The following is a 14444-nucleotide window of genomic DNA, read 5'->3' as shown; positions in this document are numbered from 1 at the left end:
AGGTACAGTCTAGTGCTTCATTTGTACAAGTGTTTCTCCATGGATCTCATGGCCTCCTCTTTAACTGCTGTGTTAACTTCTTAAGGGTGAGACCATTTTCAGATTCATCTTTGTATTTCAATATCTAGAAAAGTAATGAGTACTTATTAAATGTTCAATAGATATTGAATTCACAGTTTTAAAGGAAGTTTTTTGATAAGAATCTTTTTTTTTTTCTTCTTGTCTTTTTGCCATTTCTTGGGCTGCTCCTGCAGCATATGGAGGTTCCCAGGCTAGGGGTCAAATCGGAGCTATAGCTTCCAGCCTTTGCCAGAGCCACAGCAACTCAGGATCCGAGCCTTGTCTGCAACCTACACCACAGCTCATGGCAACGCCGGATCCTTAACCCACTGAGCAAGACCAGGGATTGAACCCGCAACCTCATGATTCCTAGTCGGATTCGTTAACCACTGCACCATGATGGAAACTCCTGATAAGAATCTTTAATTAGTGTCCTAACTATAATTTCTTAATGGTGCAAGGAGTAAATTTTGAGACTATGTTTTTTGTTTACATATTTTTGTTCCTGTTACTATTTTTGTTTATAAAATGATAGATTTAAGGGTAGGTCCTAAGAAGTAAATGTTCTGTATTGGTTTTTTCTTTTTTAATGAAAAAGGAAAAAATCTTCAAGTCCAACAAAACAAATTAACTCCAGAGAGTTGAACATTTTCTTATCAAGCACCCTGTTGATTGACATCTCAAATTTGAGATATTTTAGATAGGACTTTGTCAGTGGGGCTCTAACTTCTCTACTTACCATGTAACACATTTGACAATAGGTCATGTTATGTTCAGGCTTAAGGATCATGAATACAACACAAAGACAGATGTTTTTCCTTTTCCTCTTTTTTTTTTTTCCTGTTATAGTAAATACATGACTTATATTTCTTACCTTTTAAAGGCTTTAGAATTTAAGAATCTGCATGCTGTGTTCCACTCTGGGAATGAACTACAAAACAGAGAAAAAAACAGATATCGAGATATTCTTCCATGTAAGCTAAAAATGGTTTTAATTGTTTTCCTATTTACATTTGGGACAAGGTAAAGTGGGTTGTATGGCTTCAGTATTGGCCATTTTGACCTGTGACCATGATGAAGAGCTCTAGTAGCTAGTAGTGGGTGGCCTGGGCATATTCTTGGATATGCTAGACAGGATGAAAGTCCTCTTCTATCACAGATAAATCTTCCAGGCACTGTCACAGGGTTAGTTACACAAATCCTTCAACCTAGTTCTTATGCATTGCTACTTCCCAGGCCATGAATCATCTAAAACTTAAAAGTTTAAGAATCTGAGACATTTTTTACTTTAGATATCCCAAGCCCTTGCCATCTTCCTGGTCATTTTGTTTAGACACCCAAATACAGTGATGCTAATTATATCCTTTGTCTTGGAAAATACAGTTGTCACTCTACCCTCCAATAGGAGGCTACCCTTTAGTTGTTGCCAAAGGGTTACACATTGCATTCCTGTGCTGGGTGTTGCTACCCTCCCCACCCAGTTACAGTTTATTTCTCAGACCATCCAAACAGCAGAAACAAAACACATTTTTAATCTTTTTTTTTTTTTCTTTTTAGGACCACACCTGTGGCATATGGAAGTTCCCAGGCTAGGAGTATAATCAGAGCTACAGCTGTCGGCCTACATCAGAGCCATAGCAATGCCAGATCCAAGCCGCATTTATGACGTATACCACAGCTCATGGCAATGCCAGATCCTTAACCCACTGAGCAAGGCCAGGGATCAAACCTGCAACCTCATGGTTCCTAGTCAGATTTGTTTCCACTGCACTGTGATGGGAACTCCAACACATTTTTAGTCTTACGCAGGAAATCTCATTCTGTGCCTTTCAAAGTAAAAAATTTTCCAAATTACCATTTTTCTTCCTACAGCATGACCTTCCTCCTTTATCCTGTATCTTATTTAGTGTAACCACTCATTTGTCTAAGCAAGAAAACTTTGAGTCACCTGCAATATCTAAGTGGCCACAAAATCCTTTTGATCCTACCTCCTTAATACCTTTAGAATCCTCCCCATGTCTTGATTCCTGCTGCTTCCAACTTCCTGTTTTATCTCTCAGCCAGTCTCTGCCTCCCACTCTACTCTGTTCACAGTAGTTACTGAAATGATTTTCCTAGAATGTGAATCAGAATGTTATTCTCCTTTTAAAGCTCTTCTTTTGTTCTCTGTTACTATCATGGTAGAGTTTATTAGCATGGCATAAATTTCACCTCTTTAGCCTCAGCTGTCTCATGAAACTTCTTTTGGTTTCTGGCACTCATCATTCTCTTTCTCTTGTCCTCAAGCCCTTGAATCTGTGATTCTTGCAGGAACCACTCATCTCTTGCAGGAATTGAGGAGGTAATTCCGAGTATTTCAGAGCTACTTTGGCCAGACTTTCCTTGTCTTCCTCAAAGCTAGGTTTGGTGTTTCTCTAATAGTCTCTCTCTGTTTTGTGACTTCCTTTTCCCACTTACCAAACTACATTTTAATTATCTATTTGCATCCTTGTGTCTCCAATTAGACTTGAGATGGTTATCATAAAAATCAGAGTAGAACACAGTGACTGCCATCATTGGATAAATAACCTTCATGTTTAGTTGGTTCATTCAGATCTAAAATAACTTTATGGTTATAAAAGTAATGAGTACCTCCAAAAGATACATAGAATAGTTTATTATGCTATTCTGCGGGGAGAGTGTACAGAAGTGCATTGATGAATATTTCTAAAATCAGAATGATGAAGCATTATTAGACATTTAAAGAGATAGTGCAAACAATTTGGTGTCACTCCAAGGGGCCAAAGCTCCAAATTATGTAATTATATCTCTATTTGTACATGTGGGTCTTACCACATATCAGGTTCTATGACTCCTGGCCCAGTGTTTTTCTGTTACTTGCCTTTGAGTCAGGGTATACTCAGAACTAAGTAATAGTGATAGTGACTTAGATTTCTAGTTGTTTTCCACTTTTCAAGCACATTTACAAGTATCATTGAGTTCTTTTCTGTAATTACATGAGGAGGGAGTAACAGATGTTAATATCTGAATTTAAGGATGCAAGTCAATAAGGAATGGATAGTTTTCAACAGATATTTCCAAACCATTACATATTCATATGCCAAAAAATTAACTGTGACCCTTATGTCACACGTTATACCAAAATTAACCCAAAGTAGATCATAGGCCTAAGTATAGGAGTTAAAACCATACAACTTCTGAAGAAAAGAAAAGAGGATTTTAGTGTCCTTGGACTTAGTTTTTCTTAAAGGACAGGAAAAAAAGTTGTTCTTGGACACAAAAACCTTGAACTGTGAAAAAAAAAAACAAATTGGACTTCATTAACTTAAAAAAATACCTATATTGCTCTTCAAAATATACTGTTATGGAAGTGAAAAGATAAACAACAGACTGGGAGAAAAATGCATTTAAAACATTTATTTGACCAAAGACTTATATTTGGAATATATAAAGAGTTCCTATAACTTGATAAGAGGACAAATAACCCAAAAAGATTTGAGCAGCCGCTTCACCAAAGAAAGTATGCAAGTGACAAATATATGAAGAGATGCTCAGTCATTAATCATTAGGAAAACGCAAATTTTTCATTTGTAGTAAGGTGGTGTTTCATAAGCCACTTTAAGAGAATTTAACAGTTTCTTATAAAGTTATGCATATACCTATTGTATGACTTGGCATTCATGTATGAATTTCAGCATGTATTTATGAAGGATTTAGATCAGTGCTGGGCACACTTAAACCTATTACAGAGGATATTAGGAGATTAGGACACTCAGAAGACACCAGGGATGCATGGGTGCAGAGGGAACTTAAGGACACAGCATTAAGCTGGTCAGCTACAAGCCAGAGAGAGGCCTTAGAAGAAACTAACCTTGCTGACTTCCTTGGTCTTGGACTTCAAGCCTCTAGAACTGTGAAAATAAACTTCTCTTGTTTAAGCCACCTCACCTATGGTGTTCTGTTATGTCAGCCCTAGCAAACTAATGTACTGTATCATTCCATTTGTATAAAATTCTAGAAAATTCAGACTAATTTGTGTTGACATAAAGTGGACCAGCGGCTGCCCTGAGGGCAGTAGTGGAGCAAGACAGATCACAAAAGGCATGAGGACATTTTAGCAATGATGTAGGTGTTCAGTTACTTTTATCATAGTGATGGTTTCATGGGCACACATGTATGATGATTATACCTCATTACACTGTTTAAAAAAAAGGTGGTTTGTGAGTACAAAAGGTATGTTATACTTTTTATATATTTTTTTACTTATATATAAAACATTTTTATATGTTTACCATTGTAATATAAATAGCTGGAAAAATACAACTCCTGAAGGGAGAAATTCAGCAACCATCCATACAGTAGTGAGGTCTCTGTTTCTGTTACTGCCACTACCACCAAGAGTAGTAATGGTAATAGTAGTAGTAGTGTTTGTTGTTGTAATATGTGTATACATGCTGCACACTGATCTGAGTCCTTCATAGGTAGTAATTCATTTGATCCCCACCACACCCCTATGATGTTGGTACTCTTAGTATCTTTGTTTTACAAAAAGGTAAAAGAAATTTCCTTCTTGCACTGCAAATAGGAGACAGGTTGAGATTCAAACCTCGGTTTAACCACTCTACAGCAGTGCTTCTCTATCCTAATTATTTTTCCAGACTATTAATAGGTTTTCATGTTTGGTATATTATCTTCTGATTCAGGAAATCTTTTTTAGCACTTAAATGATTAATTCTCAGTCATTCTTCATGTAGATATACAACTGTATTTTGCAAGACTTTTTCTCTACTCCTTCCTTTTCTGTCTTCCCTTAATTTCATGTCTCTGTTTTGATTAATGAGTTGTTTGGTCAGAGATGGGCTAAGTAGTTAATGTACTCTCAAACTCTGCTAACCTGTAGCTCCTTTTTGAAAATCCCGATAAATGAACATCTTTGTAGATTTTAGGATTGGAGGATTTCAGTCCTTTTCTCTCAATTTCCTCTGTATGTTACTTCACTGTTCTCCAGCTTCCAGTGTTTTTAAGATGAAAAATATAATGAAAATATGATTCTTAATCTTCTGTAAGAAACATATATTTTTTTATTCTGAAACCTTATAACATTTTTTTTCCTGAAATGTAGGAATGTTATTAGGTATATTTCATTTTCATCAGTCTTACCTACAACTTCAGTTTACCTTTTAATCTGCAGACTCAGTCTTCCTTTAGCTGTAGGGAAGTTTCTTCTGTTATTTAGTAACAGCTCTTCCTCAATCTACTCATTTTTCCTTTTTTTGGAGCTCCTATGATTTATAGGGTTAATCTCCTGAATCTATCTTCTAAACCTTTCATCTGTTCTCAGTTTCTTTACTTTGCCTCTTTGTAGTTTTCTTATGTACTTTTTCTTTCTCTTTCTAGTTTTTATTCTTATTTTCTTTCTTTTGGTCTTTGAGGGAATTAAGTTTCAAGAAAGAGCTTCCACCTTCAGATCATTTACTAAAATTTTTAGCTTATGTGATGATTGATTTTATGTGTCAACTTGACCAGGCCACAGTACCCAGATATTTGCTCAAACACTAGTCTAGATGTTGTTGTAGAGATATTTTTAGATGTGATTAACATTTAACTAGTAGACTTTGAGTAAAGCAGATTCCCCTCCATAATATGGATGAGATTCATTTAATCAGTTGAAGACTTTAAGAGAGAAATTGATGTTCTCTGAGGAAGAAGCCATTCTGCCTCCAGACTGCCTTTGGATTCAAGACTGCAACATCGACTCTTCTCTGGATCTCTGGGCTGCAGCCTGCCCAGCAAATTGCATACTGGCTAGCTCCCATAGTGATGTGAGCTAATTCCCTAAAGTAAATTTCTTTCACTGTATATATATATATAGCATATTTATTTTATTTCTCTAGAGAACACTGACTAATACAAAATTTGGTACCAAGAGTGGCTTTAGAGGGATGGAATCTTAAGGATGAGTTAATTAATTGGTTCCCTAATCTGAAAAAATTTAAAGGCATTAATAACTTTATTTCCATAGTAAAGAAAGCACTGGTGATTCATGGTGTGATATGACAATAGATATACAAAATCTCACCTTTGGATATTCCTACTCAAATACCTGTAAGAGGCAAGGTTCTGGATAACTGTGAATTTAATACCTTAAGAGTATTTTTGTCAAACTAACAAGTATAATGAGATTGACTGGTTGCTGCTAATTGCACTAGACAAAGTGAGGAAAGAAAACGATGATCTTAGGGACTCAAATTTCCATCTCAAGCACCACATAAATGACTTAAAATTTTTTATGTCTACCCTGAAAGAAACCCTTATTCTCTATGGCCGTGGAACTGAGACCTCTGAAAATCTAACCCAGAGTCTCATCCTGCTAATGGCTGAAATACAGTGCAAGTTGAGTTCCCAACCTTGCAGGGTGTTTGCTGTTAAAGTGAAGGCATTGAATGAGAAAGAACGCAATTCTGAACTTTGGAACAGAAACATACGGGAAGATCCTGGTGAAGATGCATAATCAAACCCATAAACTCTGAAGAATCTCCTTTGCCAATGATGCTGACACTGGCACTAATCTGCCACTAATTCTAGGATATCCAAAGCATCACCATGGTAATTAGAGTGGTGCTTATGGAGGTCAGATAATTAATGGAGTTTTAGCTCAGGTCCATTTAATAGTGGGTCCAGTGGGTGCTGACCCACTGTGGTTCTTTCATCAGTTCTGGAATGCGTTATGCAATAGATGTAGTCAGCAACTGGCAGAATCCCTGTATTGGATCCCTGAACTGTGGAGTGAGGGCTAATATGACAGAAAGGCAAAGTGGAAGCCACTAGATATGCGTCTAACTAAGAAAATAGTAAACTAAAAGTAATCCTGCATTTTTGGAGAGGATGCAGAGATTAGCACCATCTTCAAGAACTTAAGAAATGTAGGGATGGTGATTCCCACTGCATCCCCATTCCACTCACCTATTTTACCATTGCAGAAAACAGGTGGATCTCAGAGAATGACAGTGAATTACTGTAAGCTTAAGCAGGTGGTGACTCCAATTATAATTGCTATACCAGATGTAATTTCATTGCTTTAAAAAATTAACACATCCCCTGGTACTAGTATATACTTATTCATCTGGCAAATGCTTTATCTCCATACTTGTTAGTAGAGACCACAGTGGTTGCACTGATTTACAATCCCACCAACAGTGTAATAGGGTTCCTTTTTCTCCATACCCTCTCCAGCACTTATTGTTTGTAGACTTTTTCATGATGGCTATTCTGGCTGGTGTAAGGTGGTACCTCAGAGTGGTTTTGATTTGCATTTCTCTAATAATGAGTGATGTTGAACATCTTTTCATGTGCTTTTTGGCCATCTCTTTGGAGAATTGTCTGTTTAGATCTGCCCATTTTTTGATGGGGTTGTTTTTTTTTTGGTATGGAGCTGCAGAGGTGTTTATAAATGTTGGAGATTAACCCTTGTCAGTCGATTCACTTGCAAAGATTTTCTCCCATTCTGTGGGTTGTCTTTTCATTTTGTTTAGAGTTTCCTTTGGTGCGCAAAAACTTTTCAGTTTAATTAGGTCCCATTTGCTTATTTTTGTTTTTACCGCCGTTACTCTAAGAGGTGGATCTGAGATGTTGCTGTCATTTATGTTGGAGAGTGTTTGGCCTGTGTTTTCCTCTAAGAGTTTTATAGTATATCTAGGTATTTAACCCATTTTGAGTTTATTTTTGCCTATTGTGTAAGGGAGTGTTCTAGTTTTATTGTTTTACATGTGGCTGTCCAGTTTTCCCAGCACCACTTATTGAATAGGCTCTTTTCTCCATTGCATATTCTTGCCTCCTTTGTCATAGACTAGTTGGCCATAGGTGCATGGGTTTAATTCTGGGCTTTCTATCCTGTTCCACTGATCTATATTTCTGTCTTTGTGTCAGTACCATATAGTTTTGATGACTGTTGCTTTGTAGTATAGTCTGAAGTCCAGAAGCCTGATTCCTCCAGCTCCATTTTTCTTTTTCAGGATGTCTTTGGCCATTCTGGGTCTTTTGTTAATCCAAATAAACTCTAAAATATTTTGTTCGAGTTCTGTGAATAATGTCCTTGGTAATTTGATAGGGATTGCATTGAATCTGTAGATTTCCTTGGGTAGTATAGTCATTTTGATAATATTAACTCTTCCAGTCCAAGAGCATGGTATGTCTTTCCATCTATTTGTGTCATCTTTGATTTCTTGCATCAGCATCTTATAGTTTTCAGAGTACAGGTCTTTTATCACTTTAGGTAGATTTACTCCTAGGTGTTTTATTCTTTTGGATGCTATGGTAAACGGTATTGCTTCCCTGATTTCTCTGTTAGTGTATAGAAATGCATTAGATTTCCGTGTATTAATTTTGTATCCTGTGACTTTGCCAAATTCATTGATTGAGCTCTAACTGTTTTCTGGTGGAGTCTTTAGGATTCTCTAGGTATAGTATCATGTCATCTGCAAGTAGTGATAGTTTTACTTCTTCCTTTCAAGTTTGGATTCCTTTTATCTCTTTTACATCTCTGATTGCTGTGGCTAGGACTTCCAAAACCATGTTAAATACTAGTGGCAAGAGCGGACATCCTTGCCTTGTTCCTGATCTCAGCGGGATTCTTTCAGCTTTTCACCATTGAGAATGATGTTCGCTGTGGGTTTGTCATATACGGTTGTTGAGGTAGTTTCCCTCTATGCCCACTTTCTGAAGGGAAGGGTTTTTATCAGAAGTTGGTGTTGGATTTTGTCAAAGGCTTTTTTTGCATCTATTGAGAGGATCGTATGGTTTTTATTCTTCAGTTTGTTAATGTGGTGTATCACACTGATTGATTTGTGGATTTTGAAGAATCCTTGCATCCCTGGGATAAGTCCCACTTGATCATGATGTACAATCCTTTTAAGATATTGTTGAATGTGGTTTGCTAGTATTTTGCTGAGGATTTTTGCATCGATATTCATCAATGAAATTGGCCTGTAATTTTCTTTTTTTTGTGGTATCTTTGTCTGGTTTTGGTATCAGGATGATGGTGGCCTCATAGAATGAATTTGGGAGTGTCCCTCTGCCATTTTTTTGGGATAGTTTCATAAGGATGGGTGTTAGCTCTTCTCTAAATGCTTGATTGAATTCGCCTGTGAAGCTATCTGGTCCTGGACTTTTGTTTGTTGGAAGTTTTTAAAGCACAGTTCAAATTTCAGTACTTGTGAGTGGTCCACTCATCTTTTCTATTTCATCTTGGTTTAGTCTTGGAAGATTGTACTTTTCTAAGAATTTTTCCATTTCTTAGAGGTTTTGTGTCTTATTGGCTTATACTTGCACATAGTAGTCTCTTATGATCCTTTGTATTTCTGTGATGTCCGTTGTTACTTCTCCTTTTTCATTTCTAATTTTATTGATTTGAGTCCTCTCTCTTTTTTGCTTGATAAGTCTGGTTGAAGGTTTATCAATTTTTTTGATCTTTTCAAAGAGCCAGCTTTTCATTTCATTGATCTTTTCTATGGTTTTCTTGGTTTCTATTTCATTGATTTCTACTCTGATCTTTATGATTTCTTTCCTTCTACTAACTTTAGGTCTTGTCTGTTCTCTCTTGAACTGCTTTAGATGTAAAGTTAGCTTGTTTATTTGAGCTTTTTCTTGTTTCCTGAGGTGGGCTTGTATTGCTATAAACTTTCCTCTTAGAACGGCTTTTGCTGCATCCCATAGGTTTTGGAGTGTTGTGTCTTTGTTGTCATTTGGTTCTAGGTATTTTTAAATTTCCTCTTTGATTTCTTCAGTGATCCATTGGTTGTTTAGTAGCATGTTGTTGAGTCTCCCCATGTTTGTTTTTTTTTGCAGTTTTTTCTTGTTGTTGATTTCTAGTCGTATCGTGTTGTGGTCAGAGAAGATGCTTGATATGATTTCAATTTTCTTAAAGTTACTGAGGTTGGATTTGTAGCCCAGGATGTGATCAGTCTTAGAGAATGTTCCATGTACTCTTGAGAAGAACGTTTATAATGTTGCTTTTGGATGGAATGTCCTATAAATATCTAAGTCCATCTGGTCTAATGATTCATTCAGGGCCTGTGTTTCCTTATTGATTTTCTGTCTGGATGATCTGTCCATTGCTGTAAGTGGGGTGTTAAAGTCCCCCACTATTATTGCGTTATTGTTGATTTGTCCTTTTAAGGTTTGTTTGCAGTTGCTTTATATATTGTGGTGAACCTATGTTGGGTGCATAGATATTTAAAATTATTATATCTTATTCTTGGATTGATCCTTGGATCATTATGTAGTATCCTTCCTTGTCTCTTAAAATATTCTTCATTTTAAGGTCTATTTTGTCTGATATGAGTATTGCTACTCCAGCTTTCTTTTGGTTCCTATTTGCATAGAATATTTTCTTCTATGCTGTGCTCTCAGTTTCAATTTGTATGTGTCCCTAGAAGTGAGGTGAGTCTCTTGAAGACAGCATACATAGGGGTCTTTTTTTTGTATCCATTCAGCCAGTCTGTGTCTTTTGCTTGGGGTGTTTATTCCATTTACATGTAAGGTAATTATTGATGTATATGTTCTTATTGCTATTTTATTAATTGCTTTGGATTTGTTTTTGTTGCTGTTTTTTTCTTGCTCTCTTGTTCTTTCCTCTTGTGATTTGATGACTATCTTTAGTGTTGTATTTGAGTTGATTTTTCTTATTTGTTTGTGTGTCAATTGTAGATTTTTGATTTGCAGTTATTCCGAAGTTTTGATATGAGTCTATGTAAATATGAGATTGTTTTAAGTTGCTGGTCTCTTAATTACAGGTTCATCTCCAGTGTCCTGCATTTGTACCCTCCTCTTCTCATGATTTCTGATTTTGGTGGCATAATTGTGCATGGATGATTTCATATCTTTACTGTATATATACCTTTACTGGTGAGCCTTTTCATTTGTGGTATTTTTGTTTCTGGTTGTGGCCTTTTCTTTTCTGTCTAGAGAAGTTTCTTTAGTATTTGTTGTAAGGCTGGTTTAGTGTTGCTGAATTCTCTCAGCTTTTGCTCATCTGTGATGCTTTTGATTTCTCCTTCAAATCTGAATGAGAGCCTTGCTGGCTAGAGTAATTTTGGTGGGAGGTTTTTTCCTTTCATCATGTTAAGTATATCATTCCACTTCCATCTCACAAGCAGAGTTTCAGCTGAGAAATCTGCCTGTAACCTTATCAGGGTTCCCTTGTATGTTATTTGTTTCTTTTCCCTAGCTGCTTTCAATATTTTCTCTTTGTCTTTTGTCTTTAATGTTCATCAGTTTGATTAATGTGTGTCTTGGGGTGTTCCTCCTTGGGTTTATTTTATATGGTACTCATCGTGCTTCCTGAATTTGAGTGAATGATTGCTTTCCCATGTTAGGGACGTTTTTGGCTATTATTTCTTCAAATATTTTTTCTGACCCCTTCTCTCTCTCTTGTCCTCCTGGCACCCCTATAATATGGATGTTGGTGTGTTTAACATTGTCCCAGAATTCTCTGAGACTCTCTTCATTTCTTTTCAATCTTTTTTCTCTTTTCTCTTCTGCATCCGTAATTTCTACTAATCTGTCCTCCATCTCACTTATTCATTCTTCTGCCTCCTGTATTCTCCTGTTAGCTGCTTCTAGTGAATTTTTTGTTTGTTATTGTATTTTGCATCTCTTCTTGTTTAAGCTTTATATCTTGTATCTCTCTGCTCAGTATTTCCTGTAAGTTACCCATCTTTGCCTCCAGTTTCTTTCCAATGTCTTGCATCATCTTCAGCATCAACAATCTATAGTCTTTTTCCTGGAGGCTGAGAATCTCCTGATTACTTAGCTGATTTTCTGGGGTTGTTTCTTTCTCCCTCATCTGAGTTACAGTTCTCTGTCTTTTCATTTTTATGGGTTTTTGGTGTGGTGATCTTTTTACAGATCATAGAGTTGTAGTCTCTCTTACTTCTGGTGTCTTCCCTCCTTGCGGCTGAAGTTGGTACTGGGGCTTGCTGTGGCTTCCTGGGTGTCGGGGTGGGGGGGGACTGATGCCTGCCCACTGGTAGGTGGAGCTGATTCCTATCCCTCTGGTGGGTGGGGCTTTGTCTCTGGGTGTGATTAGAGGTGGCTGTGTGCCTGGGGGGTCTTTAGGCAGCATGTTTACTGATGAGCGGGGCTATGATCCCACTTGGATTGTTGTTTGGTCTGGGGCTTCTCAGTTTCTATGAGTGGGGCCAGATTTTCCCAAAATGGCCACCTCCAGAGAAAGGCACACTGCTGAATATTCACAAGGGCTTTGCTTCTGATGTCCTTCCCCCACAACAAGCCACATTCACCCCCTGTTTTCCCAGGAGGTCCTCCAAGAACTGTAGTCAGGTTTGACTCAGATTCCTTTGGAGACTTAGCTTTGCCCTGGAACCCAGTGCATGTGAAAGTCTGTGTGCTCCTTTTAAGAATGGGGTCTCCGTTTCCCGCAGTCCTGTGGAGCTCTTGCGCACAAGGCCCTATGCCAGATGCTCCTGGGGCTCTTTCTCCCAGTGCCAGATCCCCATACTTGGGAGTTTGATGTGGGGCTCAGAACTCACTCCTGTAGATGAGTCTTTGGGATATAGTTACTTTCCAGTCTGTGGGGTTTCACACCCAGGAGGTATAGGGTTGCTTATATCATGTAATCACTCCTCCTACCTCTCGATGTGGCCTCCTCTTTGTCTTCTGGAGTAGGATATCTTTTTGAAAGTTTCTGGTTCATTTGGTTGAAGATTGCTCAGTATTTGGATGTAAATTTTGTTGTTTTTAGGAGAGAGGTTGAGCTCCAGTCCTTCTATTCGACCATCTTAACCCCATCTCCAAATTAGACACTTTGAATAAGATTCCTCATCTGAAAAGCTTGAATAATAATATGCCTCCTCCAAAGGATGATTTTGAAATGCAGATGAGATGATGCACGCAGAGTGCATACCATGCTGCTTGAACCTGGCCTGCATGTTTGCACTAAATTTTATTACTGTCCCTTGTATGGAGAGCTTTTCTCCTATTGACCACTAAATACAAGCACACCTTGTTGCATAGCACTATGCTTTATTGCCCTTTGCAAATATTGTATTTTTACAAAGTAAAAGTTTGTGGCAATCCCACTTAGAGTTTGTCTACCGGCACCATTTTCCCAAAAGCATTTCCTAACTTCATGTTTCTGTGTCACATTTTGGTAATTTTTGCAACATTTCAGGCTTTTTCATTATTATATTTGTATAGTGATTTGTTATCAGTGATCTTTGATGTTACTATTGTAAAAAGATTACAACTTGCTGAACGAAGGCTCAAGCGATAGCATTTTTTAGAAATAGAGTATTTTAATTAAAATATGTATGTATCTTATAGACATAATGTTATTGCATATTTAACAGTCTACAGCATAGTGTAATCTTTATATGCTGAGGAACAAAAAAGTTCATGTAATTCGCTAATTGCCCTGGGGCCTTTACTGCAGTGGTCCCCAACTGAACCTGCAATATCTCCAAGGTATGCCTGTGTTCCATAATTTGTCTGCAAAATTCCTTTTATATATTCCCTTTATAGCCTCTGCATCCTTTAGATTTTAATAATTATTGCTGTTTTTTTTTTCATCTTTTTTTGAGTTCTTGGAAAATTCCTTAAGCCAGTTTTTTTTTGTTTGTTTTTGTTTGTTTTGTCTTTTTAGGGTTGCATGTGTGGCGTATGGAAGTTACCAGACTAGGGGTTGAATTGGAGCTGCAGCTGCTGGCCTGTGCCACAGCCACAGCAACACCAGATCTGAGCAGTGTCTGTGGTCAACATCACAGCTCATGATAACGCTGGATCCTTAACCCCCAGAGTGGGGCCAGGGATCAAATCCACATCCTCGTGGATACTAGTTGGGTTCGTTACCATTGAGCCACAACAGGAACTCCCTTAAGCCAGTTTTCTAAATCACTAATTTGTTTTTGTTTTTGTTTTTGTCTTTTTAGCTATTTCTTGGGCCGCTCCCGTGGCATATGAAGGTTCCCAGGCTAGGGGTCGAATCCAAGCTGTAGCCACCGGCCTACGCCAGAGCCACAGCAACGCAGGATCCGAGCCGTGTCTGCGACCTACACCACAGCTCACGGCAACGCCGGATCGTTAACCCGCTGAGCAAGGGCAGGGACCGAACCCGCAACCTCATGGTTCCTAGTCGGATTCGTTCACCACTGCGCCATGACGGGAACTCCACTAATTTGTTTTTCTGTTCACTTTTTATTTTAAGGATTTTGAGTAATTGTAGTTTCTATTTGAAAGCAAGTTTTTATTACTTTATATTGTTTAATTTTCATTTATTATATGTCCCTTTTGAAAATAAAACTTTTCTATTACAAAATAGTATATATTTACTATAAAAATTTTGATAATAGTCACTGCTAGCATTTTGA

The 14444-nt window shown here is 37.6% G+C and overlaps 1 protein-coding gene across 1 annotated transcript in view; it reads left to right on the top strand.

Annotated features, from left to right (window-relative positions):
* PTPN20 (protein tyrosine phosphatase non-receptor type 20) overlaps positions 1–14444 on the top strand; it is a 77915-nt gene that overhangs the window by 46554 nt on the left and 16917 nt on the right. Inside the window, exon 6 of the mRNA XM_047762670.1 lies at positions 944–1034. Coding sequence (XP_047618626.1) covers positions 944–1034 — 91 coding nt within the window. The remainder of the gene's footprint in view (positions 1–943; positions 1035–14444) is intronic.

Source organism: Phacochoerus africanus, chromosome 15 (genome assembly GCF_016906955.1).
Source record: "Phacochoerus africanus isolate WHEZ1 chromosome 15, ROS_Pafr_v1, whole genome shotgun sequence".
In the NCBI taxonomy this organism is placed as follows: domain Eukaryota; kingdom Metazoa; phylum Chordata; class Mammalia; order Artiodactyla; family Suidae; genus Phacochoerus; species Phacochoerus africanus.
Note: the sequence above shows the minus strand (reverse complement) of the source record. Positions and strands in the feature narration are given on the sequence as shown.